Genomic DNA, 27580 nt, shown 5'->3' on the forward strand with positions numbered 1-27580 from the left:
AGGCATCATCACTGTGCTTCCCCCCTCAATGCCTGCACATGGAGAGTACTTAATACAGAGATGCTGAATAAACAAGTAGTCAGAGCAGGCATCTGTATTTTTTCCATTTAACAGATGATGAAACCGAGAAACACCTGTGAAGAAAGTAGCAGGGCCTAGACCCTCATATTCTGATTCCCGGTCCACACCCCCAGACTGATTTCCAAGTTCACAGGAGTAGACGTCTCCACGTATGGGAGACCACGCTCATGTGCCCATACATGGACACGCAGACTTTCACCTGTGTGGTGCTCTGACCTTTGGGGAATCCCCAAGCCCATCCACTCCATCATCTATCCATCCATCCACCCATCCATCCAGATGAGGCCAAGAGAATCCTGACCGGCTATGCCTGAGGCCACGCCCTCCAGCCCTCGGCCAGGAGGTCACTTACTCATCATCTCCCCCACACAGCTTCAGCAGAGTCTTCTTGTACTCGCCAGAGGTGTCGTTCTGGGGCGAAAGACAGAGAAATGTTACCTCTCACTCAGCCCTGGTATCCTCTCAGACAAGGAGGGGAGGTTCTCCCCCAAACAGGGGGAGGCTGACCACGTATTCACAGCAGCCCTGACTCTCCTCCAGTCTGGAGGTAGCTGAGACCAAAAAGTGGTGTACTGGTAAGTATTAACAACTGGCTCTCTGGGAAAAAAAGAAAAAAAAAGCCCTGATTTGTAGCATTTGTCAATTTCCGTGGTGTAAATACCTCCAATGGACAATTCCAAGGCACCGATATGCCGTTACTGAACGTGGAATTAAGAAGAGATGTCTTCCCCAGACAGCTGGCCCCAGCACACCCCTGCCACCAGATAATCCCCAGCTGCGCTCTCCCACATGAAATAGTCCATAAGATAGGGCTCCCTGAGCAAAAACATTGGGAGTGCCAAAACCAAACAAACAAATGCACACTTGATAGACACGGCATATTGTACATCCCTCTTGGAGCCTCATAATGGACATACTAAAGTGAAGGCTGTGAGAAGTTCTGAGGTAAAGAAGCTGACTTATCTTTGCTTATTCTACTTTTTCCCAAACGTTTTCCATGGGACATTTTTGCACACAATGCCTATACAATTCCTATTTAGAAATACACTTTGGGGGGCTTCCCTGGTGGCACAGTGGTTAAGAATCTGCCTGCCAATGCAGGGGACACGGGTTCGATCCCTGGTCCGGGAAGACCCCCACATACTGCGGAGCAACTGAGCCCATGCGCCACAACTACTGAGCCTGTGCTCTAGAGCCCGTGAGCCACAACTACTGAAGCCCGCGTGCCTAGAGCCCGTGTTCTGCAACAAAAGAAGCCACCGCAATGCGAAGTCCGTGCACCGCAATGAAGAGTAGGCCCCGCTCACTGCAACTAGAGAAAGCCTGCGTGCAGCAACAAAGACCCAACGCAGCCAAAAATCAATAAATCAATAAATAAATTTATAAAGAAAAAAAAAAGAAACACACTTTGGGGAGCTCAGCTTGAACTCAGAAAGCTTTATACCACTCACCTGAAACAAGGAGAACCCAACCAGCTCTGCATCTGTCTCCTGTCTCCAGTCTCGTGGGCTGAACAGCCCCGAGTCATCGCCTGGCCCAGGGCCAACAGGTCCCAAATAAACCCTCCTTTGTGTTCTTCTGTGCCTCCTGCTGCCTTCAGGAGGCTGACCTCTCACTGCCCTAGGGATGGAGTCCTCAACCTAGATTCAACTTCATGCTCTTCATGGCCCCGCCCTGCCTTCCTCTAAAGAGGTGCCTCATGTCTTACAAACACCCTGGACACACTTGCTCCTCTGTTGAGCTGCCTTAAATTCCCTGAAGGTACCACAGGCTGAGGCTCCTGGAATCCCCATGAGATGCCCAGATTTTCAGGACAGTGCCTTTTCTCTTGGGAGAGCTCCCCAGCCCTCTCTGTACCCCTGTGAGAGCCTCACCTTGATCATGCTGTACAGGGACTTTTCATATTTCGTCCGGAATATCTCCCGGATGTCGAGCATGTCCAGCTCACTGCGGGAGACCATGATGCGGATCAGGGTGTTGTCCCGAGTCCCCAGCCCCTGCAAGACAAGCGGGTTTGGGGGACGGGGAGTTGAGAGGGGGCTGGAGCGCTGACAGCCCCCAGCTCAACTGAAAATACAACTTTTTGAGATAAAATGTTAAAATTAAGAATGAAAGAAGCAAATTGCCAACCCCTCCAAAGCTCCCTGTGTGTCACTCCTGCTTTTATCTCGTTCCTCCCCCAACCTCATGTCATTCCCATCCTTGATACCCTCATAATTTTACCTAACTTTGTAACTCTAAGCAATACGTGGTTTAGGTTTGCACATTTTGGAACTCTGTAAATACACCACTATGCATTTATTTGTCCATGCTGCTCCTGATGGACACTGGGTTGTTTCTAGTTCTTTCATAATACGGACAACATTGCGATGAACGTTCTTATGAACACATCATACAGGCAAACGTATCTGTGGGGCCCAGCTGTCCAGCTCACTCTGGCACTGGAAGATAGGGGATGGGCTACAGGCCACTTGTCCTTGTGGGATGGCCATGCAGGGACCTTGGGCCTATGGCCTCTGGCAACAAATGATTCATTCAGCCTGGTGCACTATGGAAATATCACCACTTTCTGTGTGTCATGTGTGTAAAGTCCTGGGAAGCACTATCCTCAGTACCTGGGTCTCAGGGATGAACATCACGAATCTTGGCAGAAAATGCCAAACTGTTTTTCACTTATTTACGTACATTGTATATAAACATTCTGTTTAATAGTATTTAAAAAGCATGGGCTTCCGATTGGGATTGACATATACACACTACTATTTATAAAATAGATAACTAATAAGGACCTACTGTATAGCACAGGGAACTCTACTCAGTACTCTGTAATGGCCTATATGGGAAAAGAATCTAAAAAAGAGCAGAGGTATGTATATGTATAACAGATTCACTTTGCTGTACACCTGAAACCAACACAACAGTGTAAATCAACTATACTCCAATACAAATTTTAAAAAAATAAAAAATAAAAAAAAGCATGGGCTTCCAACCCAGCTGGTTAGCTGGATCGGGTGCAGGCTGTCACTGCACCCTCTGATCAATCATGAGGACAGGGCAGGTATTGGGTGGACAGGTGTGTGACCAGGCAGCACTCCAGGCTCTGGAGCTCACCTGGGACAAAGGGCCATCACGCTGTCCTGTGGTCAATCCCTTGAACACTCTCTTTGGCCGGTGGACCCCAAGGATTTGCCAGACTCCCAACAGTCCTGTGGAGGCGTGCAGAGCCCACATCCCCCTACCTCATTCACATCAACCCCACCACGCACCTTCATGGCCTTGAAGAGCCTTTCAGCAAAATACTCTGGGGTGCTCCGGATGCACTTCACTGGGAAGAGGGAGGAAGAGGTAGTTATTCTGGCTGCCGCGGAAGGACGAAGGGGTGGCCCGAGCCCTTTTTTGTTTCCATTCCTTGGGGGTCACCAAGTTCAAACCTGGGAAGAACCTGGTTCCTGATAAGCCACAGTCCTAGAGTACCCCAGACCCACCACTTTTATCACAAACCCAGGGGACAGAGAAATCAGAAAATGGGCCTGTTGTAATGTGGGGAGTGCACTGCAAGGACCCCCTTCCACTTTCTAGTCCTTCGGGGTTTCACAGCGAACTGGGTCAGGTGGGGAAGCATTTGGCATGGGGCTGGGAAAGGTAGTTCCTCAACAGAAAGGTACCAGCTGAACCTCTGGATCTTGCTGGCAGAGCAGGCTAGAACCTGACTACTTTAAATAGGGTTGGTGGGGGATAGCTCTGGGCAAGATGAGGACTGGGCCATAGCTCTCCCCCAAAGAAACACATACACACAACCTACCCCAGGCTCAGACATACTGACTCTTGAAATGTCTGGCTTGCAAACAGACAATCTGGTTTTCTCCTTCCCACCTCCATACCATACAATTCACCTGTTCCTGGGTCAGAATCCCTGAATCCCTCAAAGGCCCCGGGAATGCAATGTCAGGACGTACCCACAGCAAGCATCAGCTTCTCAAAGTCCCCGGACAGCTCCCCTCGGATGCTGGCTTCGATCGGCTTCCCTGTGGTCTTCAGATACTCATCAAACACTGAGTCCGACAGAGAGAAAGGGATGTCAAGAGTACCCCCATAACACTGGAAGGAACGGGGACTTCAGAAGGGGAGGCATGGGGCTTCCCTGGTGGCGCAGTGGTTGAGAGTCCGCCTGCCAATGCAGGTGACACGGGTTCGTGCCCCGGTCCGGGAGGATCCCACATGCCACGGAGCGGCTGGGCCCGTGAGCCATGGCCGCTGAGCCTGCGCCTCCGGAGCCTGTGCTCCGCAACGGGAGAGGCCACAGCAGTGAGAGGCCCGCACATGGCCAAAAAAAAAAAAAAAAAAAAAAAGAAGGGGAGGCATAGTGGCCAGGACCAGAGTGCCACCATGAAGGTAGGGCTGGCACCTAGGGAGGGGTCAGGGAGGTCGTGCACATCACCAGCCACCACGCAGCCTCGCTGCGTCTGCTATGAGGGACTGTGTACACCTCCTGCTCCAACATGAAGACAGGACTGGTACTGAGATGGAGGGGCTGAACATCCTGTTAAGGCCTCTCATGAGGACCTATACAAACCACCGTCTAATAAAATCAAGACTAGTGTTTGGTTTGTGGATGAGGCAGCTATCACGCTCCCTTAGCAGAAAAGGAAAAGAGAAAGGAAATCTTGGCATAACTCGAAGCGGGCAGCTGTAGGTCTTCTCTGGAGCTTACCCAACCGAAGGTGCTGCTTGCTGCGATTTCCCAAAATGTAAATGAACTGGGCTTCATCTGTTCCCCATTTCAGTTCCCCTGCCTCGTACAGGTCCTGAAGGGGAAGAGGTGGGACTTAACTAAAAGAGGAAACCGCAGGAGACAGAACACACCAGCCAAGCCACTCAGAACTGCTGCCAGATCCCTGAACATGCCAGTAATTGGTAGCCTCAGGACATTTGCATACGCCTGTACAGCTTTCTCCCTTTCTTTCTGGGGAAACTCCTACTCAAACTTCAGGGCCCAGATTAAATGTCCCATTTGTTCTCAAAGCACTTCCTGATGTCCCTAGGCAGAGTTCTCTTTCCTTCCCTCCCTCTTCTAGGCTTCCTGTTTCTTTATAGCTTTGATCCAGTGTATATTATAATATTTACAGGTCCTGCTTCCCACTATGACATGGGCTCCTCAAGAACAGGAATTATGTCTTACATTCTCTGTATGTACTGCTGCAGTGTTACTGGCACATAGTGGGGGCTCCAAACACCTGGAATGTATGGTATATCCACAGGGAATGTGTTTGTGTGATTAATATATGCCTGTCTCCCCAGTACTGTCTGACTTTGTTCATTTAGGATTCCCCAATGCTTGGCAGAATGCCTGGCACACAGTAAGTGTTCAATAAATATTAATTAACTGAATGAATAAATGAACAAATGATGAAAAGCTCCAAAATACATCTCACCAGCTTTACATACTGTGTACCTTTGAAAGCTAACTGAAGTCCTTTCTTCAACAAAGCACTGTATAAATGATGGCTGTGAGTCAGTTATTTCTGGTATCTGATGCAAATTACTTTGCCTCCAGCCCTTCCCTGGATGCCCAACCTCTTCCCTCTCTCAGGGCTGCCTCGCTGTGCCCGGGGACCTCCACTGGTGCTGATTTACCTGGACGTCCTGCTGCACCAGGTCCTCGCTCACTACATCATCCTCCTCCCTGGTTCCCTGGGCAGAAAGACAAGGAACACGTGGTTCAAATACCAGAGCCAGGACAAAGCCTGGATGCCAGCGGTGGAGACACGGAGGACTGGGAAAACCGTGTGGCCCAGAGTGTCCAGGAGAAGAGACTGACAGCAGCCACTGGATCAAGACCACAGCACCTGGGAAGTCCCTGCTGGTCCAGTGGTTATGATCCGAGCTCTCACTGCTGAGGGCCTGGGTTCAATCCCTGGTTGAGGAACTAAAATCCCACACGCCACGCAGTGCAGCGAAAAAAAAGGAAAGAGAAAAAAAAAAGACCACAGCATCTATTTTGCAGCAAATCATAGGGCCCCTCCCACTGGCTTCTCCCTCATCCTTGGAGCTTGGACCAAACAGGGGAGTCCTGAGAATAACCAAGGTCTTCCTAGGTGCCTCCACCCCAGAGGAAGCCTTGTACCGAGAACATCTCTGAGGATAGAACTCCTGCCACAAGTCCTGGCATGGCCCACGAGGCCATCCAACAAGATCATAGGGGTCAAAAGTCTGCATATTTGCATTCTGTTAGGGGCTCCCATACCTTAACCCAAGGAATTCACCAATGAGGATTTGAGACTGGGGGCCTGAGATCTGAGCTCACAAGCTGTGAAGGCACCAAATCCTATTTGTGTTCCTATCACTCCACCCACGCCCTATGCCCCATCAGACAGAGGGGGATACTCACAGGGCCTAGGGGCCAGCCATACTGGGCTCCTAGTTATGTGGGCAGAGGTCAAGCCTATGCTTATCTTCTGTTCCCCCTGAACTGTGCATTTCAGGATCTCAAACCCCCTGGTTCTCTTTGGGAGTGAGCCTAAGGAGACAGAGCCGGTACGCTTACAATCCGTGCCATGTAACCGCCTGCTAGATAGATGTTAGATATTGAGGAGGCCACATCCTTGACTCCAAGATACAGGCTGGAACGCTCCTGTCCGGAACATGCGCTTTGAAAATGGGGGCAAAGGCCACGCTTTCCCACTCTTGAAGATCATCTCCTGATAATTCCGCAGCTGCTTAGTACGGAAGGAGGTTATGGTAACAAAAGCAAATGAACTGGGAGCAGCTGCTGTAAAATGGGGGGAGGGAGGGCAACGAAAGAAACAAAGAGGTGGCTTTATATATAAACCTTCCTAAAAGTTTGGTCCTTGGAGCTGGACTTGAGATACCTCAATGCCTGTTCCCAAGGGGCTGGGCAGGGAGAGGATAAGCAGCAGGGTGGGATGTGTACTCCAGCCACTGCAGTCGTGCAGAATGCAGGCCTGCTGTTGCCAGAGCTTTCGATTATTCAAAAGAATCTAGAGATCTGGTTTTGGACCAAAATCTCCCTAGTTTTAAATGTTAGCAACTAACTCAAAGTGTTTTTTTAAAAAAAAAAAAACACGTATGTGGGGGTAAATGAACAAAGGAAAAAACCCAACTTGGGCAGGCATAACTCAGCCATGGACACCAGTGTGCAGCATCTTTATGCTCTTTTTTATGTCATCCGTGGGTGGGAGGGAGTAGCAGGACTTGGCTATGGGGGAATGCCACGCAGGCAGCTCCAGAGATGCTATGCCCCCTCTGGCGCCCCTGCTGGTGAGCTCAGGTAGGTGCAGTGGCTGGGGAAGCCACGGCAGGAGCGAGGCTGGAGAGGAGGGGGAAGAGGTATGTGTGGAGAGAGGAAGGAGGACACAGGAGCACAAGAGAGACAGGGTATGTGAAAAGAAATGCAGGTCACCTGCCTGCGCAAGCCACGGGGGGCAGAAGAGACCCTGGACGCTCAGATTCCACACCCAGGTGAGCCAGAGAGAAACCATCTCAAGTTTGAGGATAAGATGGGCAGAGGAGGAGGGGAGGCCACAAAACACCAAGGAGGACTTTACATGTGAAGAACCACCAAGGAGGCCCTCACGGGCCACCCTGTTTGGGAAATCAGGGAGAAGGTGCTCACAGCCCCCTGCACCCTGGCAGAGAGCTCGGGGAGGGCCCCAAGGTGGACCAACCTGCAGCAGGACCACGAGCATCTTCTGGAAGTGACCAGAGGTGTCCCCAATGACGTCAGCCTCCAGGTCTCGCTCGTAGGCTGCGGGGAAGGAACACAGGCTCCAGTCCCATCCCCAGGACACCCCAGGGAACCAGGATAAAAGTCCCTGCTGCCCCTAAAATGAGCAGATATTCGTTACAAATTCCCAAACCCAGTCTCCATGACAGCCATGGCAAGACCCAGGGTGTATTTTCACAGTTCTCTGTACTGACCCACGATGTGATGAGATGGAATCTGCCCACATCTCTCTATCCCCACCTGCGCTGTCCTAACCCAGACACCATCGTCACTCACCTGGACAGTGGCTACAGCCTTCTGACTGTTCTCTCTGCTTCTCCAATCCACAGCAACATGGGTGACTGTCTTAAAGCCCACATTCATCGTGGGCACCTCTGTTTCCCACTGGGCTTGGAATAAACATTGTCTCTCTCTCTTGGCCTACATGGCCCTGTATAATCCTGTCCTGCCCTCTACTGCTCTAGCCTCGCACTGGATACCAGGCTTATTCTGCTCAAGGGCCTTTGGTCTTGCCATTCCCTCTCCTGGGTCTTCTTCCCCACTCTGTGTACGACTGGATCCTTCTCGTTTCCTCCCAAGACAGGCTTCCCTGACCACCTGTCTAAAGCACATCCTCCCCAGTTAAAGTCGGATGCTTGCTCTCTGTTTGTTTCTTTCATAACTTCACAACAAGTCATCATCATGTTTATTTGTTTACCTCTTTATTATCTGTATCCCTCACTACCTCGTTAATCTATAAGCTCTCAGGCAGGAACTATACGGATGCCCACTGCCATATCCTGAGAACCTAGCACACTGCCCAGCACAGAGCAGGTACTTATTGCATGGATGGAACGAACAGAGGAAAGGAGAAACAAAAGGTGAATGGGTAGAGTCTTAGGGTCCCTACTCTTGTGATCACCTTCATTACACATCTGAAAACCCTGAATGGCCCCTCCTGTTCTTCTCACCATCTTTGTACGCTGCCACCAGCTGGTGGATCTGCTTGTTGGTCCGCGAAGCCAAGATCTCAATGAGGCACTTCTCATCGGTACCAATGCCCTGGGAGAAGGGAAGGGGCATGTGAGTCAAGGGTTGGGATGGGAGGCCACCAGCCCCGAGATGGGAACCTGAGGTGGTCAGAGCAAGGAAACCCGCAGCACTCAGGGTGCCCCTAACACAGCTCTTAGGCACCAAGTTGGAGCTGCTGCCCTGAGACAGGGGTTCTAGTGCCACCTCTGCCTGCAGCTTGCTTTGTGATTGCTCATTAAAAAACCTTTATCTTTCTGCACCTCTCTTCTCTCATCTATAAAATGGAGATGATACTAGTTGCTCTACTGAACTCACAGGAAGAATGAGAAGGTGATAACCTCTTACATGGCTAAGTTTATTAGTTAGAAACAAATTCACGTTTACTAGCTCATCTGAGGCAAAGTTCATAGCACTTTATAAACTGTAAAGTGCTAAGCACACTCAAGGGCATTTGGTCTCTCCCTGCTTGGTGGGGAGCGACTTTCTACCTCCACTAGTCTGGGCTGCTCATCAGATCCTGAACACACCTCCTCAGCCGCTCCTGCCCTTCCCTCTCCAGCCCACTCTGATCAACCAAATCCTCTCCAGGCTCTGGGCCCAGCTCGATCCTCTCATCTTCTGTGACGCCCTCTCCAGCCACCCCAAGCCCAGGGCCTGTCCCCATGACCTCCTTTAACATGCCCTTGGCCTTGGGGTGTTGGGCACAATCTGTCTCCACTTCCCTGTGTCCTGCTTCCTCGGGACTGTAAGCTGCTGGGGTGGGGGTGTGGGCCAAGGGCCCCATTTCACAGGGTGGGCCTCACACCGACACCTGTCCCACCTCTGTCCATCTGGAGGAGACCGTGGCGCCCCTCTGGGATAGGATTTGGGCAAGCTGCCTCGAAGCAGGGAACACACGCTGGGTGGGTGCAGGGCTCACTGAACGCTTGCTGGAGAGGTTGGAATCTCCCATGAACCACGCCCCCAACCCTCGCACATGCGCAGACCCACGCTTCATACCGAGATGGCGTCTTTAATTTCTTTGGCATCACTATAGGCAGGTGGCCTCATGAGACCCACAATCAGTCGTTCAAACTTCCCTGTCAGCTCGTACTTCAAGTCTGCAATGAGGTCCTGGTTGCGGGACAGAGGGAGGAGGAGATGGAAGAGCAGTTATAATGATAAGGATTACATTTAATGAGCGCTTACTCTGTACAGGCACTGGGCTAAGTAATCTCACTTAATCCTCATTTGTGGAGGTACATACTATCATCAGCCTTCAGAAATAGGTTTAGAGACATCAGGTAACCTGCCCAGAGGCACGCAGCTAGCAAATGGCAGAATTCAAGTCCACAGCACTGTGCCTCTTCCCCGCCGTTGTCTGTTTACTTGTTCACTGTGTGTCTCTCCCACGGTCCGTGAGTCCGTAGGGTCTTATTCACCTGTGTAGCCCTAACCCCCTAACACAGTGCCCAGCGTGAAGCAGGTGCTCTAGATGTTCCTGTGGCTGAACGGTCCCTGCCTGAGAGAAGAAAAAAGGAGGGGACTTCCCTGGTGGCGCAGTGGTTAAGAATCCGCCTTCCAATGCAGGGGACACAAGTTTGATCCCTGGTCCAGGAAGATCCCACCTGCCACGGAGCAAGCGCCACAACTACTGAGCCTGTGCTCTAGAGCCCGTGAGCCACAACTACTGAGCCCACGCGCCTGCAACTACTTAAGCCCTTGCTCCGCAACGAGAAGCCACTGCGATGAGACGCCCACGCACCGCAATGAAGAGTAGCCCCCGCTCGCCACAACTAGAGAAAGCCCGCGCACAGCAACGAAGACCCAACACAGCCCAAAAAAAAGAAAAAGGAAAAAGGAGGGCAGAAGTGCCAGCACAGAGGCTGACCTGGAGTAAAATACTCAGAAAAGGCCCTGAACACACAGGTGAATGAAATCATTCACCCCCGCCATCCCACCCGCCCTCTGGTTGCCATGGTTACCTTGCCATAGAGGGACTTGTAGTTCTGGCAGATCTCCTGCCTCTGCCTGTTGCTCCGGGAAGTAATCAGCTCCAGTATGGCCTCCTTGTCGCTGCCTAGAAGAGGGGAGGCACCCGTCACCCTACCCCAACCTGCCTCCAGGAAGCCCGCCAGGGTTGCTCCCTGCAAGGCCTCTGCATCAGTCTTCCGCTAGTGTGAGGCAGTGACATTGGAGGGGGTATCTGTGGGGACCTGACAAGCCACCACTGAGAGAGATCCTAGCACATGTAGTATCTGAGCTCAGAGGGCCCGTGATCTAGCTCCTCATCACACGGATAAGGAAACTGAGGCCCAGAAAGGAGCAACGACTCACCCAAGGTCTCCCAATGAGCCTGGCTTAGAAAAACCCAGGTGTCCTAATGCCCAGGACAGGGTTCTTTCAGTGATGGGGAAAAGAAAAGAGAATAATAAGCAGCAAATTCAGGGTAGTGCTTACCCCCCGAGAGAAAAGACAGCCCGCGCACAGCAACGAAGACCCAACACAGCCCAAAAAAAAGAAAAAGGAAAAAGGAGGGCAGAAGTGCCAGCACAGAGGCTGACCTGGAGTAAAATACTCAGAAAAGGCCCTGAACACACAGGTGAATGAAATCATTCACCCCCGCCATCCCACCCGCCCTCTGGTTGCCATGGTTACCTTGCCATAGAGGGACTTGTAGTTCTGGCAGATCTCCTGCCTCTGCCTGTTGCTCCGGGAAGTAATCAGCTCCAGTATGGCCTCCTTGTCGCTGCCTAGAAGAGGGGAGGCACCCGTCACCCTACCCCAACCTGCCTCCAGGAAGCCCGCCAGGGTTGCTCCCTGCAAGGCCTCTGCATCAGTCTTCCGCTAGTGTGAGGCAGTGACATTGGAGGGGGTATCTGTGGGGACCTGACAAGCCACCACTGAGAGAGATCCTAGCACATGTAGTATCTGAGCTCAGAGGGCCCGTGATCTAGCTCCTCATCACACGGATAAGGAAACTGAGGCCCAGAAAGGAGCAACGACTCACCCAAGGTCTCCCAATGAGCCTGGCTTAGAAAAACCCAGGTGTCCTAATGCCCAGGACAGGGTTCTTTCAGTGATGGGGAAAAGAAAAGAGAATAATAAGCAGCAAATTCAGGGTAGTGCTTACCCCCCGAGAGAAAAGACAGAGTGATGCTATCAGGAGGGGGACCTACCATGGAGGTTTCAACTATATGAGGAAGCAAGTGCTATTTCTCAAGTTGGGTGGCAGGTCTATGGGTAAAGTTTCTCCTACTCTTTAGATCTTTTTATTCATCTGGAATTGTTCATTATAAAATTATAATAATAAAAAGAGGAAACCAAAGAATGACCGAGTACATCTCACCATCCCACCCCACCGCCCACCAAAAGGGCTATCCTTTTGGTATGGGGACACCCTCAAGCCCAGCTGAATCCCACTTCTCTTCCTGAGGGCCCCACTCCTGGTGGCCGAGCACCCACCGAAGCCCTTCATGGCATTGTACAGAGTCTCGGCATCCTGGCTGGGGTCGAAGTCGGGGAAGTCGTGAATGGAGCCCCGGTACTTGGCACCCTGTGGGGAGAAGAACAGAGGGTGAGGTGCTGGCCCTGAACGGGGTTCCCAGCCCTGGCCACAGGATAAAGGTCCCCGCTGTCCCTAAAATGATCAGATATTTGTTACAAATCCCAAAACCCAGCCTCCATAATGGCCATGGCAAGACCCAAGGGTGTATTTTCACAGTTCTCTGAAGAGACCCAGGACATGGTGAGATGGAATCTGCCCACTTCTCTCTATCCCCACCTGCACTGTCCTACCCCAGACACTGTCGTCACTCACCTGGAGCGTGGCTGAGCTCCCTGCCCCTAAAATGGAGCGCTGGCTACAGAAAGCCCGGGCAAGGGTACGGAGGACGCTCCCTGTACCTCCTGCCACCCCCTGCCCCAAGGGTGGTGCCACTTCCCCGCCGGAGGAGAGCTCAGCCAAGCTCCCGGCTCTGCACCACTTTCCCAGGACCCGGGAGAGATAAAAGCCAGACTGAGTGCAGGGGGTGGGAATGGTTCCTGCAGAAGTAACCAGAGCCCCACATATGTTTATGGCACTTTACGGTGTACAAAGCCCTTTCACCTCCATGAGTGTGATTTTTTTTAGTGTCTTGTAGAAGCGCTTAAGATGATCTCTATCACAGAAACAAAGAAACCAACCCCCACAAAGGGAAGCCACTTGCTGGGGTCACACAGAACCCACAACTCTCTCCAGTTCCCCTCTGCTCTCTAGCTCCAGAAACCTTGCAGCTGCCAGCTTCTGAGGGTGGGGTCCTGGCCCAAGGTGGGGGGCCCAGAGCCACCCTCAGAATCAACACCCAGATGAGGTGCTATTCTTCTGGGCCCAGTAAACTGAGCCATGAACTGGCATCTGAGGACAAGCTGGCTGGGTCCTTGGGACAAAGGCAGGGAGAGGCAGAGCCAGAGAATCTTAGACATCGAAGCTGAATGCACAATGGGCTGGTTCACAGAGAAGTCAGATATGGGTCAGCCATGGGGCCCCGGAGAGCAGTGAGAGCTGGGACAGCCATGGATGCCAGAGCCCAGGGCACTAAACACACAGTGCAGTGACAGGGCACTTAGCCTGTGCCAGGTCCGATGCGAAGGGCTGAAGATTCAGGGAGAAAGAAGACCCGAGCCTGACTTTCACGAGCTTCTGACCCAGTGGAGGAGAGAGACTAGAACACAAATTAGCATAGAGCTCGTAATAAATACCCCATGACAGAGGCAAAGCAACTTGGGAAAATAGTGGAGGGCAATTCCAGCTGGATGAGGGAACCAGGACAGGCTTCATGGGAGGCGGGGTGGCTCGCATAACTGTGCCTAGAGCAGTAAGAAGTGCACGGCAGCAAATGAGCCTCCGACCACCTCCTGTGTCTCCCGGCACCTGCACTGCAGGACCTGGCCTGGGATTTGAACGCTCTGTTGGTTTATGTCAGCCGTTGCTGGCTCCTCCAAGGTATGCGTGCGTGGGTGCAGGGTTGCTATTTAAAGTTCTGGCAGGGAGGATGACCAGAAAGGGACACGGCCCTCTTCCCGCCACCCGTGAATCCCCTGCAACCTGATCACACCGCTGGGCAGAGAAAGAAAGAGTAACACACGCCAGATACCCAGACCAGAAAAGAGATACTCCCTTTAGAAAGCTCCACGCGTATCTGTCTTTCTGTCTTGCTCACTGATGTATTCCCAGCAGCTAGCTCCAGGCTTGCCACAGCTAGGCACTATTTGTTTCCTAGGTGGATAGGTGTACGGGCGGATACATGGCTGTGAACATACCCTGAGCAATCAAAGAAGACTTCCTGGAGGGGAAGGCTAAGCTGAGCCCTAAAGGATGAGCAACAGCTGGCCCAAGGGGTGGGGGAGGGAAGCAAAAGGCTTCATACAGAGAAGCAGCATGGCGAAGGCCTGGAGCCAAGAGCATACAAGAACAGCCAGGAAAGCAAGCCCAGATCCTTCAGGGCTCTTGCGGATGCCCAAAGTTGCCAACATCCCAAAGTTGCCAAGATGGTGGGACTGTAAGTGGCCAGGAGGGAAGGAGGAGGAGAGGGGAAGGATGGAAGCGGAGCCCCCAGGAAGAAGGGAAGAGGTTCCAGCAGTAAGCCAACACCTTCTCTCCTGCTCCTCCTCCTCCTCCCTCCCTTCCCTCCTCACCCAGTGCAGCCGTTGAGGCAGCATTTGGGGCAGAGGCTGCAGCTGAAAGATGAGGCAATGCCATGCTGGAGGATAAGAAGTCTAACTGCTGACACAAGCCCCGATCAAAACGCTCCCTTAGAGGCGGGCTTGGCCAGCTGCAAGTCGGTCTCTCTCCCATGTGGGTCTTTGCACAACAATAATAAGTAGCCCGTCAGACTAGTTATCCCAGCACCCTGCAGGATCACAGCCACAGGGATCAGAGGGTGACGCAGGGGGGCCCCAGCACTGGTCACATTTAGAGATGCACGGACAGTCCTTCAAATCACCCAGGTTTCCCATCATTGGTCATTCTCACAGCAACCTGGTGAATTTGCATCTCCAAGTGCCACCTGCACAGCTGTCCCCACTTCTCCACCTCACCCTGACTGCCTGCCACTCCTCCGGCACACAGGTTCCTGGCCTCAAGTACCCGCGAGGGGAGGGGAGGGAAGAGGAGAAAGGACTTTCTACCCTGAAATATTCAGCAGGCCCCAGTGCCAGCTGGTGAGCAGCCTGGACCCCAGGCTCCACCCAGGCTGCTGCTAGAGCAGGCGTCCCGAGGCCGCTCGGGAACCTAAGCCACATGAGTCAGAGAGGTGGCTGCCCAGCCAGGACTCCACCTGAGAGCCGTCTTGAGCAGACCTGACCCAGGCCTCCCCTCTGCAGGCACCAACACCTGCCACTCTCGCCCTGTCCCCTAAGTGTTCTCATGCTCACCTTCACGTCAAACCCAGAACATCCCTGTGAAATGAAGGCCACAGAGCCATGCCTCTGGGCCTTTCTATGACACCACATTATTTCTTTATGACTTTGGGCCTCAGGGTCCCCCCTTCTGGAAGGAAAGAGGGAGAACTGGCATAGAGATCACAGTAGAAGTAACTGGGGGCGACCTGGACCAGAGAAAAGAGGGAGTGGCTTGCTCTGTGCCTGTGTGTGTGTGTACACGTGTGTGCACGCACGTGTGTTTTGGGAAGGGGTGCACAGGAGCAGAGTTGGGGTGCTAGTAATTGGGAGCATTAGACACAAACTTCAGCTCAGTGGAAGGAAGACCTTTCTCACTCTTCCCTAGCACAGGCAGTACCCGACTGATTCAATTTCGATTTTTCAAAAAGTGATACACTTTCAGCAGAAACTGTACTTCAAATTGTACATGTTGATCTTTTCCTGGGCTAGCGATATGCTGTAGGGTCCTCTCTCACGATGCTGGGCAGCAAGAGCAAGCCGCAGCTCCCAGTCAGCCACGCGACCACGAGGGCGGTCATCTAATACGCTGACGGCTATTCTGTACCCAACCGTCCTGGTTTTCACGTTAAGTACCGTATTCAATACATTACATGAGATATTCAACACTTTATTATGAAATAGGCTGTGTGTTAGATGATTTAGCCCAACAGTGGGCTCATATAAGAGTTCTGAGCACAGTTAAGGTAGGTGAGGCTAAGCTCTGATGTTCAGTGGGGTAGGTGGATTAAATGCATTTTCAACTCATGATGTTTTCAACTAACCAAGGGTTCCCTGGGAGGTAACCCCACTGCAGGTCAAGGAAGATCTGTATTGTCTTCAGCCCCCTTCTTCTTTCCCCCAGCCCTTGTACTCCAAGCATCCAAATTGCTTTTACTGCCCTGCACACACTACGTTCTCTCCCCTCTGCCCCTCTGTTCCAGCATCCCCTCTACCTAAAGCACTCTCAGCTCCCTTGTTCTTCCTCAAGTAGCTCTCTCCAGGCAGCTTTTCCTATTTCCTCAACCTGCGTGCCCCCAGAGCTCCTTTACTGCTCCCACCAGAGCATTAGCACTGTGCATGGGGGCTCCAACTCATCCCACAGGATAAGGGACCCCCTAAGGCTCTGCCATCCTAGGACTCTCGCTTGTAGGATGTCTATGGCTGCTGGTCCATGGCGACAAGAAAGCACAGGTCAGCTAGGCAGACAGCAGGGTCTGGGAGCACTGGTCCAGGAGTCCAAAGATGTGCACCCTAGGTCCTGGCCACCCTGGTCTCCCAGGACCTGATCTGTCCACTTGGATCGTCCAGAACCCTGCAATTCAAATGCCTCTCAGGAAGTAACTCTGGGATGATTACTCATGGGAAATGGGTAGCAACAACAACTATGCCTTGGATCTTTGTCTATAACAACTAGCACTCTCTCCTGGTCACAGAGGCCACTTGTGCAAAGTGTGCTCCTCAGAGGCCGACAGGGAGGCCACGGCTAAGACTTTTTTGAGTACTGATTCTACATCATATAACACACTGTGCTCTTCAAAAATTGTGAATAGACATCCTTAAGGCCCTTGTTCATTGGGTGGCAAGTCATGAAGATGGGGACAAAGTTTAGTTATCACTGAGCTCAGTCACCTCATAATGGAAACTGGGGCCGCAGAGAAGGTAAAGAACTCACCCAAGATCACACAGTGCCTGTATTATGTCTGTGGCCAATAGCTCTACGATTGACATGAGGGACCAAAGGGGCCAAGTCAGGGGTCCCTTTGTTTTATTCTCCCATTTCAACCCCACTGTTGCAGTGACCACGTCTTTTTCTCTAAGGCCAGCCAACAGGGGTCACTCTCAGGCAAACCCTGGCCCAGAACAACACCTAGCTCTGACCAAGGATGGAATCTAATCCTGGCCACACACAGGAGTAAAAGCTCTGATACACTTCAAATTCCACAGCCCAGCAAAGCGCTCAGACAGTATGAAAAACTGGTGTCTCCCAAGCCAGGGAAACTTAATCCCAAATGCATGTGACAGAGAGGACCCAAATCCACCTCCAGAGCAGAGAGGACCCTCTAATGCTTTTGCCTATCCAGTATCCGTCTCCCTTCCTCGGGGAACCACTCTTGGGCCAGGCAGTTCAGGTGGGACCAGCTCTACCGCCTGGATCCAAGTTACCCAGGCCAAGCCAATGAAAACCAAAGCCAAGACTTTCCCTGGAATCATTTGGTATAAATTATGTTGTATCCTGCACGCTGCCCAGGAAGCAGAATGGAAGCCTAGAGCTGCTGCTGATGGCTAGTATGAACAATTAAGGAAGAATGTGTCCAAGAGTGAAGTCACCCAGTGGAGGCCCAGTTCATGGAGGCAGAATCCTGACAATATGACGTGGGCCCCTGGATCCAGCCAGACCTGAAGCCCTGGGCTTCTCAGTCATGTGAGCCAATACACCTCCTTTCTGCTTAGGATGTTGTGTGTTGTCACAGGTCACTTGCCTCTGAAAGAGCTGTGCTTATAATAGGAGCAAGCAAAGCCTGAGAACCTCTCCAGCTCCTTTGTACCTAAAGGTACCAGGATCTGTGCTGCAGGCCCAGTGACTCTAGGAGAAGCCCAGGCCCAGGGGAAGTACTATAGGAGGGGAACGTCTCCTTACCTGTGCTAGTTTGGCCATGGTCTCAGGTTCTGCAGCAGAAAACACTGTGGAGAAAAAAGAAATGCCATGAGATTCCTCTGCACTCTGATTCCCTCCATTCTTTCCCCTAAATTTCCTGAGCCTCATTCCTTTCAAGAGAGAGTGTGCTCCTGCTGCTGTTTTCCAGCTGCCTCCAGCCCTTCAGCTTAAATCACACCCAAAGACCCAGCTCAGGGCCAGGCGCAGTTTTTGGAGGATAATGGATGGACTAGCCAGTGTCCAGATGCTCACACCAGGGTGGGAAAGACCCTTGGAACCAGGAGAACTTGAAAGAGGGAAAAGGCACGACCACTAACCAGCACCATTTCTCCAGGCCACGCAGGGCACTTTCCCAGATGCTGTCTCACTTAATCCTCACAGCAATCCTTCCTGGAGTCAAATTCCCCTTTTTTATAGAAGAGGAAACTGAGGATGGGGGTTCAGGGAGGTTAAATAACTTGCCCAAGATCATACAGCTTAAAACTGAACTCTCTATATATGAAATAAACAAGGACCTACTGCATAGCACAGGGAATTATATTCAATATCTTGTGATAACATATAACGGAAAAGAATCTGAAAAAGCTGAATCACTCTGCTGTATACCTGAAACTAACACAACATCGTAAATCAACTCTACTTAAATTAAAAAAAGACCCTGAATTCAACACAGTCTAGATCCCAGGGTCCATGCCATCTGCACCATGCATGCTCTCTTTCCAAGTCACCAAGAACAGTTCCAGAATTCAGGGCTTAACAGTCTGTAGATGGGCACCCTCAAGGGGCTCTGGGTCATCTGTTGCAAATATCTGATGGGCTATGGTTTCTTTAGCATCTACTCCTGTTAGGCACTGCTCTAGGCACTGAGGATATACCAGTAAATAAAAGAGACTTTCTAAAACATGTGCTTTTCTGGAGCTTCCTCTATAATGGGGAAGGATAACAAACATGATAAAAACTAAGAAGAAAAGATGAAGCTTGGTTGGGAGAGAGTGACAAGGGGTGTGATCTCAGGTGGAGTGGCCAGAGGCCTCATGAACCACGTGGCTACCTGAAGGCAGTGAGGTCAAGGAGCTCAGTGTGGCCGATACAGCGGCAGGGAGTGGGGTGGGGACATTGGTAAGACGTGGCATCAGGGACCAGTGCCTAAGGCCACTGTAAAGACTTGGGTTTTTCTCTGATGGGACAGATCATGGGTGAGGGTGGGGAACTGAACAAACAGGACACAGGACCTCACTGAAAGGGGTGTCAGGGCACAGGGTCTGCAGTGAAGGAATAAGAAACAAAGATATCTTATCTAAAAAGAAATGTAAAAAGGGACATTGCTGCTTTGGAAAGGGGAAGAGAAGGGAGAGTGGGTGGGCTACTGAGCCCTCTCTGCAGGAGGGCATGGATGGAAGAGCCACAGTCTTCTTGGGATATGCGGAGAAAGAAGGACCAGTGCTGTCCATTGTAGTCAGGACTGCACAGTTTGATCTTTTTAAACCATGTCTACGTATTACTTTTTAAAAGTAAAAATAACAAACTCTATCAGACTTATATCCAGTAAGAGCTACAAGGAACTGAACCAGAACAGAGGGTAGAAACAAAGGAGATGCGTAACCTCAGTGTTTTCCAGTTCTTCACATACCATCACCCCTACACCACCCCACCCAGAAAAAAAAAAAACCAAAAAACACACCGAGGGGAAATCAGCCCCTGATCTCAGCCCATAATCCTGCTCTCTCACTCTGGGGCCATAGGAGACATGTGACACAGCAGGGAAAACATAGGTTTGGAGTCAGACAGACCCGGATTCAAGTCCGTTTTGTCACTTACCAGCTACGTGCCCTCAGGTACATTGTTCATCTCTGAATTCAAGGTTATCTTAAGTACAGAATTGGGGCTTTCCCCTTCCTGCCTTGGAGAGTTGGAGGATGAGACCCAACTTATGTCAAGGCCAGGCCAGAGATGTGTTCTCAGTAAATGGTTGCATTCAGTGTGCTAGGGGGACATTCTGAGGACAGGGCTTTGTCATGTTTACCCATGTGTCCCCACTGCCTGAATACAAGTCCCCCAAACTACAGTCAGCAGACAGACGTGAGATGATGGGGTAGGAGTGAAGAGCAGAGGGCAGTGATCTGCCTGTAACCGCAGCGAGCTGACAGCAGAGCTTGAGGAAACCTTGCTGTTTCCCTGACAACCAGGGGCCCTTTGGTACAAACTTGAGCTCTCCTCAGGAAATAGAAACTCCCCTGACGGGGAGCCAGAACCCACATCTACCCTAGGGTCTGGCCAGGAGCCAGCTCTGGGTTTCCCCAGGTCTGGGGGATGGTATGGGCAAAAGGTGAGGGAGCTCCAAGGCCAGCAGACAAAAAGGGACTGCGTGAGGCTCAGGAAGTCAGCTGAGGCCCGTCATCTGCACCTCCAGCCTCGAAGCATTTTCCTTTGGCCTTGTTGCTGGAAACTTCAGCTGCTGGCGGCAGCCCAGGCCCATCTGGACGGCTTAGAGGAGGGGCGTCCAAATCTTTGGGAAAATACTCTCAGCTCTGAGAGCAGTTTATATGTGCCTCTTGTGAGTGCACATCTTGTGTATACCTGGAAAGCAAACTTCCAGAACTAGATGTTCTGATTGCAGTTCGGGGCGGGGGGGGGGGCCAAGCTCCCACAGCCCCTCCTCTGAGGTTTCAGGGAAGCTCTGGAGCTAATCACAGAGGCGCCATCTACCCTGGCTTTACGAGGGCCTCTGATCCCTCCCAGGGCGACCCAGACCACACTTCTCAGGTTGCCTGAATAAATGTTTTATATCCAATGTTTCAGAACCCCAGAGGGCCCTTAACAATCCATTACTTCCAAGCCCCTCACTTTTTAGATGAAGTAAAGGCATCTCAGGGAGGATAAGTGACTTGCCAGGCCCAGACAATGGCTAACATCCCTGCAACCCACCCCCGGGTAATAACACGGTGGGACGTTAGGAAGAGGCCGAAGGAAAAGACCCAGGTTCTGGTTCCCAGCCTGCCCCTCTGTAACCTCAGACAAGCCAGGTTGTCTCTCTAGACCTCAGTTTCTTCATCTGCACAATGTGGATAATATCACTTCCTCCTTGGGAAAACCCAGAGTGGATGTGAGAGGCTTTTGTCGTTATCAACCAGGAATTTTCACAGCAAAATCTCAGAATATCAGTCCTAGGAGAGTTCTCCCCCAAGGCCACAGGACTCCTCTCTATCCCCACCCCACCCCCAATAGGCAAGTTTCACCATCTTGGTTGAAATAGCTTCTCAAGACTGGCAGGTATGGCTGCTATACACCAGTGCCTCTCTCCTCTCAGGAACCCTGAATCTCTTTGGACCTGGATTTCCATAAAGGCTCATCATGGCAGATCATTCCAGAAACCCATTTGCCGGAAACCCATTCAAGGATAGAGCTTCCTGGTGGCCTTGTGCTGCTGTGGCCACCTCCTGCCTCAGTCCTTTAGGCTGCAAGCAATCAGGACTCGCTCCAGAAGGAACACTCTGGGGTAGAGAATACCAGGGCTGGCTCAACCACCACTGCCTAACTATAGCATTGGGGAAACCGAGAGCCAGACAGAAGGTCTTGTCCACGTCCTGCAAGAGGACTGAGTCACAGCTCTGCTCCCCACCAATTAGTAATTTTGTTAGTTACCTAAATATGAATCTCAATTTCCACATCTACAAGACACATATGAAGTCCCAAATATTTACAAAGGAGGCAGGGTGGCATTGTAATAAAGAATGTGGGCTTTGCAGTCATGGCCTGAGTTCAAATCCTGACTGCTCATGACCTTGGGTGAGTTACATCATTTCTCTCTGACTCGGTTTCTTCATCTCAGAAATGATAATCTCATAAGGTTTTTGTGAAAATTCAATGAAGTAAGGCAGGTAAAATACTTAGCATGGTCAGGTTCAGAGTAAATGTTTAATAAGTGGTAGCTTCTGTTATCACAATCACCGTTATTAGAGCAGTGGTCTCCAAAGTGGGGTACTGGGCACAACAATCCATTGGGGTGCAGAATGAGAATATTACAACTTTCTAAATTGATCTTGTCCTTCCATGTTCCATTGCTGATGTTTGCTATACATATATAAAGTTAAAGATGCATATTAGGGCTGATAGAAGTACACAATCAAGAGTTTGGACTCGAGACTTCCCTGGTGGTACAGGGGTTAAAACTCCGCACTCCCAATGCAGGGGGCCCGGGTTCGATCCCTGGTCAGGGAACTGGTTCCCACATGCATGCTGCAACTAAGAGTTCACATGATGCAACTAAGGAGCCCGCCTCCCGCAACCAAAAAAAAAAAACGTTTGGACTCGATGGAATGAAGCAGAGGACGGAGAAGAAAGAGGGGAGAAGAAACACGGGCATAAGAAAAAGCATTTCTGTTCTCAAAACGTAGCCTGTGGGCTTTGGTGGAATAGAGTGTACTTTTGAGAGGAGAGAGGAGATGTTGAGTATTAGGGGGTGAGATCAGGTGTGGAGGGTAAGGGGCAAACTGAGAAAAATTTTATAACCTGGAAGATCATGCAAAAAAAAAAAATCACCCAGACCTCTGCGCCCCAGGAGTACCACAGGGACTCTGCCCACTCATCTCCAACGGCCCCCCTTCGATGCAGGCCCTCTGAGCTCCGCACTCATGGCCCCTGACACCCTTCCTGATTTGTCTGCCCTCGCCTTCCTCCTCTTCACCCACTACCACACCCTCTCTCCCCCTAAACCAGGAATCTCTTCCACTGGCATTTTCTAACCAGCCTTCTAGCATCACAACCGGTGCTTTTTCAATTCTGGCTTTATTAATACCACCTGGGGAGTTTTTCAAACTTACCAACACACAAGGCCACCCCCAGAGATTCAACAGGCCAGGGATGAAGCCTGGGCTCTGGTAATTTTTGAAAACTTTCCTAGATGATTCTGCTAACTTTTCTAGGAAGCCAGGAGGGATTTCTCCTACCTCTGAACCACAGTGTGACTCTAAAACCACCTGCTCGTGAGTGGCTTGGGTCAACCATTGTGGATTTATCATTCCTCAATTAGATGAAGGCTGCTTCTCTCCAAGGTATTGTGAGAAAAGAAAAATCTGTAAAAATGCACGATAATTCTTAGACATGCTCATTCTGTCCTATCTGATAAAGGTTCAGGGGACTTCCCTTCCCTCCCCCCACCTCTGATGGAAAAACAAGTTTGCCTCCAATTGTACATTCCTTTCAATATAAAGGCATCTGCTGATTCTCTTCTGAGCTGCTTCTAGCATCTGCCTGGTCCAGTCACTGATTATTGAGTAGAATAAAATCTTTAGCACATGATCATTTTTATATCTGAGGGATGATTTTACCTTTTCTTTAAAATTATTGTATATGCTTCCTTAATGTACCCTTACTACTAAGTGTGGTTCATAAGGATTGTTGAGTGAAAGGTACTGAGTGGTTTTCATGCTTTCTTTAATGACTCCCTTGAAAAATCACAGAATAAAAAGGAATCACCTTGCCTACTGGTTTTCAGACTCATTATACAGCCAGGAGAGGAAGTAACTTGAGGGGTTAAGTAACTTGCCCAGCTCATAAAGAAAATTAGTGATTAGGCAGAGGCTCACTTTTCAAAACCTATTTACTGAGCACCTCCTGCATGCCCATTGGCAGGAGCTGGGGGTAGAAAAGACAATGAGACAGACGAATCTCCCACCCCAACGAAGCTGACAAATTTTTGTGCAGTGATCTGCAAATTTTTTTGATCCTATACACCACCAGTAACAAAAGAAAAAAAGATCATTCATCATGATAAACAAACATATACTTTTTTAAGCATAAGATTAAAAGCATATATAGTAAGTCTAACAGTTTCTTCCGGCATCCCAGAAAATCATCTTAGTGCCTCCCAGGTTATATGTACCCACCTTTGTAGGCCCCTGGCCTACAAAATCTAGATCCTTCCCTTTCTCCTTTCCTGATGGCTCCTCCCCCAGTCTGCAGAGAGACACCAAAGACCAGCCCCTCTGCCCTCCAGGACCTGCCTTTAATGAAGCCAGAGTAGATGCCATTCCTGGCCCTGTGCCCGGGCACACCCCCCCGCTCACAGCACTAGGGTTTCTTAGAGAGCAGAGTCTTTCCCTCTCCTGACCCAGAGTCATTGATCCTCAGGCAGGATAAGGCCCCAGGATATGATCCAGGGGCCCCGGGTTTGGAGTTGGACTGGCCTGGGTTGGAATGCTCAGGTCACTTTTGTGAGAGACAGCAAAGCATAGTGTCTCCCAGTACAGAGGCAGGAACCAGATTGCCTGAGGTCGGAGCCTGACCTGCTATTTAGGAGCTGTGTGGCCTTGGGCACATACTTAACCTCAAATGTAAAATGGGGGATAAAAATTATGCTCACCTCAGAGGAGTTGTGGTGAGCGTGAAAAGAATTAAGACATATCTAGTGCTTAGAAGACGCCCTGGCACACAGGACACCCTATGTAAGTGTTAATATTCTTTCTACCCTAAACTTTTGAGGGCTGAGTTTCCACATGTGCAAAATGGGCATGGTAACAGCATCTAACATAGGGTTCAGCCAAGGCCTGGTAAGTTAGAAGGGTTCAATAAATAATAGAAGTGACTATTTTACTATTATTTACAAGGACACTCGTTTTGCAGATGAGGAACCTGAGGCTCGGGTCACCTGCTTTCTCAAGCACCACACCCTTCTGTGGCACCACATCACAGTAGCACTTGATTCTCTGAGCAGGGCACTCTACAGTTTACGAGGCACTTTTTCACATCTCCCATCTTATAATCTCATGAGGGGGCTATCAACCTCATCCTCATTTTACAGGTGGGGGATCTGAGGCTCCAAGAACCCAAAGACACACTCCTCCTTAGCCAGTCTGGGGGTGGGGTGAGTGGGGAGGGTTCTCAATCCCACGAGGAAAGGGAGTATGGCTGGATTCCGAACCAAGAATTTTAAAAGGATTAATAAAGGCACCCTCACCCAAGACTTCCTCTCCTCTTTTAAGAGGGAGGTAGAGGGACATGCTTGCTCGAAAATCAGGGTAGAGACCACATCCTGTGCTTTGTCCCCACCCAGGAAGCATCTTGGAGGGGCTGGGTGGGGTGAGGCTGGTGACACTACTGGACCTCCGTGGAAAATTCTAGAATGGCCACGAAGAAGAGGCAGGCAACTCCAACCCATTTTACCAGCTGGGTGCCCTGGGCCCAGCTCTTGTCCCTCTAGAGAGGCAGGCACTAAGGCTCAGAGGGGTAGGCGTGTCCTCAGGGCTCCAGGTGGTTAGTGGCAGGGCAGAGGCTGGGACTGGGTGTGGCTGGAGCCTGGTGGCCCAGGGCTCCCTCTGGGTGCTGCAGTGCAGATGTTGCAGACGCTGGCAGCTACCCAACACTGCAGAGCTCCCCGACCCTGTCCCAGGAACAAGCCCCAAGAGGCCAGGTCCCTGGCTTCCCAGGGACAGCCCCCTCCTCTGCACATTCACATCCACAGTCTGCCCCAGCAACAGCTGTGACCCTTACCCAGAAACCACAAATATTTTCTGTATCCCAGCACCCCGCGCCTCGGGAACAAGGAGTGGAAGGCAAAGAAAGATGGCTGAGTGATTGTCACAGCTGCATAGGGGGATAGAGGCCTCTGCCCCACCCTACTCTCACAATCCTAAATCTTAGAACAGTTGAATCCTAGAACGCCAGCACTGCAAGGAGCAGCCAGTTCAGCAGACTTTGCCACAGAATGGTAACTAAAGCACAGAGAAGGAAAGGGCTTTGCCCAAGGACCCCTGGCACCTGGAACGGTGACCCAGCTTTCCACTGGCCCCTAGGCCAGTGCCCTCTGCCATGGCACAGGGCCTGCCAGCCAAAGGGGCAGGGTCCATGGCAGCTGAAGCTGGGCAGTCATTCACCTCCAAAGGGAGGGCTAAGCAGGTCACGCTATCCCATTTGGGTCAGTGGGGCGGGCAATTTAAGGTGTGCTTTGGGTAGAGGGGAGGAAGAGGAAGTGAGGGAAAAGGGCGGACCAGGGAAACCAGAGTTCTTTTACAAACCCAGGAGCCGTATGTCCAAATTTGGAATTGTCGGGGAAGACCCACCAGAGTTTAGAGAAAAGGAGGGGGAGGAAGGAAGCAAAGGGTGGATCCTCCCAAAGGACACCCCCCCACCCCCACCCCACACCCCGACCCCGACCCCATCCCCATCCCCTTGCACGGCCTAACTGGGTAGGCCAGGCTTCCCAGGCCTGTAATCAAGACTTCCCAAACCTGTAATCATTCCTTGCAGCTGACAGATAAATCAATTTTCACAGCCATTGTTTCCTCTGAGAGGCTGGGTTTATCAGCTCTGGACTTGGGGAAGGAAACTGAGGCTCAGAAAGGGAAAGCTATGGATTCAAGGTCACACTGCACGTTGTTGGTGGAGCTGGGATTCCGACTCAGGGTATTTCACGCCCACGCTCGCATCTGCGGAGTCATCTGAAGCCCACAAGCTTTGGAAAGGCCGAAACTGGGCTGGGGGGGAGCAGGAAAAAGGGTGGGGCCTCTGGCCCATCATAAGGCCCCTGGAGCCCAGCTGCGAGTCTCCTTTAGAGTCGAGGAGTGGCCCCAAGAGGGCGGGAGGGTCCACTGCGGCCCTGAGGTGTGGACAGCCGGTCCCCCATCAGTCTGCACACAAAGAACCCTGCCCCAACGACCACCATTTCAGGTGCAGCGCAGGGTCGGACTCTTCATGCCCTCAGTCTGCGGCTTCAGCTACACCCTTCCCTGCGGGTCGGTCCCCCGTCCAGCTGCCTCCAACCCCGGGCCTTCAGAGTCGCTTTAGTCCCGCAAAGCACGGCCAAAAGCTTGCGTGGCCCCGGCCCAGGTGCCCCCCGCCCCTCCACCACACCCTCTGCAGAGCCGGCCTTCCCCTCGCCTCCCTTCCCTTCCCCTCCTTTCTCTTCCCTTCCCTCCCGCAGTCCGCCTCCGCTTCCCCGCCTGCGGCAGTGGATTTGCTCCACTATGCTGCGCAGACGCGCCCTGCCCGAGACCCACTCGGGTTCCCGCGCCCTCGGGTTCCCGGTCCCCGCGGCCCCCACCTCCCGCGCCCCTCCCCGGGGCCGGCGGCAGGCGTGGGTCAGCGATGACTGGGCATTTATGGCTCGCCCCCTGCATCCCTGCAGCCCGCCGGAAGGGGTGGGGGCCCACTGGAGCGATCCCGTCTCCTACCTCAACCTACTCACCGCACGGCGGAAGCCTCCTGTAGCGGACGGACAGACGAGAAGGCGGACGCGCGGACGCGGAGCTCGCTGGGTCAGAGCCCGTTAGCAGCCGCAGCGCAGGGGCGGGCCGGGAGAACAGTCCTCGGTTCCCGGGCCGGACACGTGGCGCGCGGGGCCCAATCGGGCTCGTCCCGCCTCCCCCCTCCCCCCCACCCCCCACCCCCCCCAAGTTCATTCGCTCCTGGAATCTTAGAATGTCACCAGCTGGGAGGGGCCTCGCCAGGAAAACTGCGTCTGTGCTCAGACCCCAGACCTGCGACCTGAAGAGGGGAGGAGGAGTTGGCCAAGGTCACTCGGACGTTCAGGGCTGGAAGTTAAAGCTCCCGAATCCAGTTCTGGACACTGTCCCCAAATTCCTACTGCTCACCAAAGATTTGTTGAGAAACAGAACCTTGAGGCTTGACAAAATTAAGGCCAAGCACTTAAAATGCCTGATCAGATTCTGTCCCTCCACAACCCCTTCAGGTCT

At 51.7% G+C, this 27580-nt stretch overlaps 1 protein-coding gene across 2 annotated transcripts in view; it reads right to left on the reverse strand.

Moving 5' to 3' along the window:
- ANXA6 (annexin A6) overlaps nt 1–27198 on the reverse strand; it is a 54240-nt gene extending 27042 nt beyond the window's left edge. The window contains exons 1-13 of one of the 2 annotated variants that reach the window (XM_024119764.3): nt 27073–27198; nt 17874–17917; nt 12281–12371; nt 11474–11568; nt 9836–9949; nt 8776–8866; nt 7767–7846; nt 5716–5772; nt 4793–4886; nt 4038–4133; nt 3348–3406; nt 1956–2078; nt 434–492 (exon numbers count right to left, since the gene is read on the reverse strand). In XM_024119764.3, the coding sequence (XP_023975532.1) occupies nt 434–492; nt 1956–2078; nt 3348–3406; nt 4038–4133; nt 4793–4886; nt 5716–5772; nt 7767–7846; nt 8776–8866; nt 9836–9949; nt 11474–11568; nt 12281–12371; nt 17874–17891 (977 nt within the window). In that variant the 5' untranslated portion in view covers nt 17892–17917; nt 27073–27198. Of the gene's footprint in view, nt 1–433; nt 493–1955; nt 2079–3347; nt 3407–4037; nt 4134–4792; nt 4887–5715; nt 5773–7766; nt 7847–8775; nt 8867–9835; nt 9950–10800; nt 10909–11473; nt 11569–12280; nt 12372–17873; nt 17918–27072 lie in introns of those variants that run through there. The other variant, XM_024119777.3, reaches the window with a different exon arrangement.
- Between the last annotated feature and the right edge of the window lie 382 nt (nt 27199–27580).

Source organism: Physeter macrocephalus, unplaced genomic scaffold (genome assembly GCF_002837175.3).
Source record: "Physeter macrocephalus isolate SW-GA unplaced genomic scaffold, ASM283717v5 random_45, whole genome shotgun sequence".
In the NCBI taxonomy this organism is placed as follows: Eukaryota; Metazoa; Chordata; class Mammalia; order Artiodactyla; family Physeteridae; genus Physeter; species Physeter macrocephalus.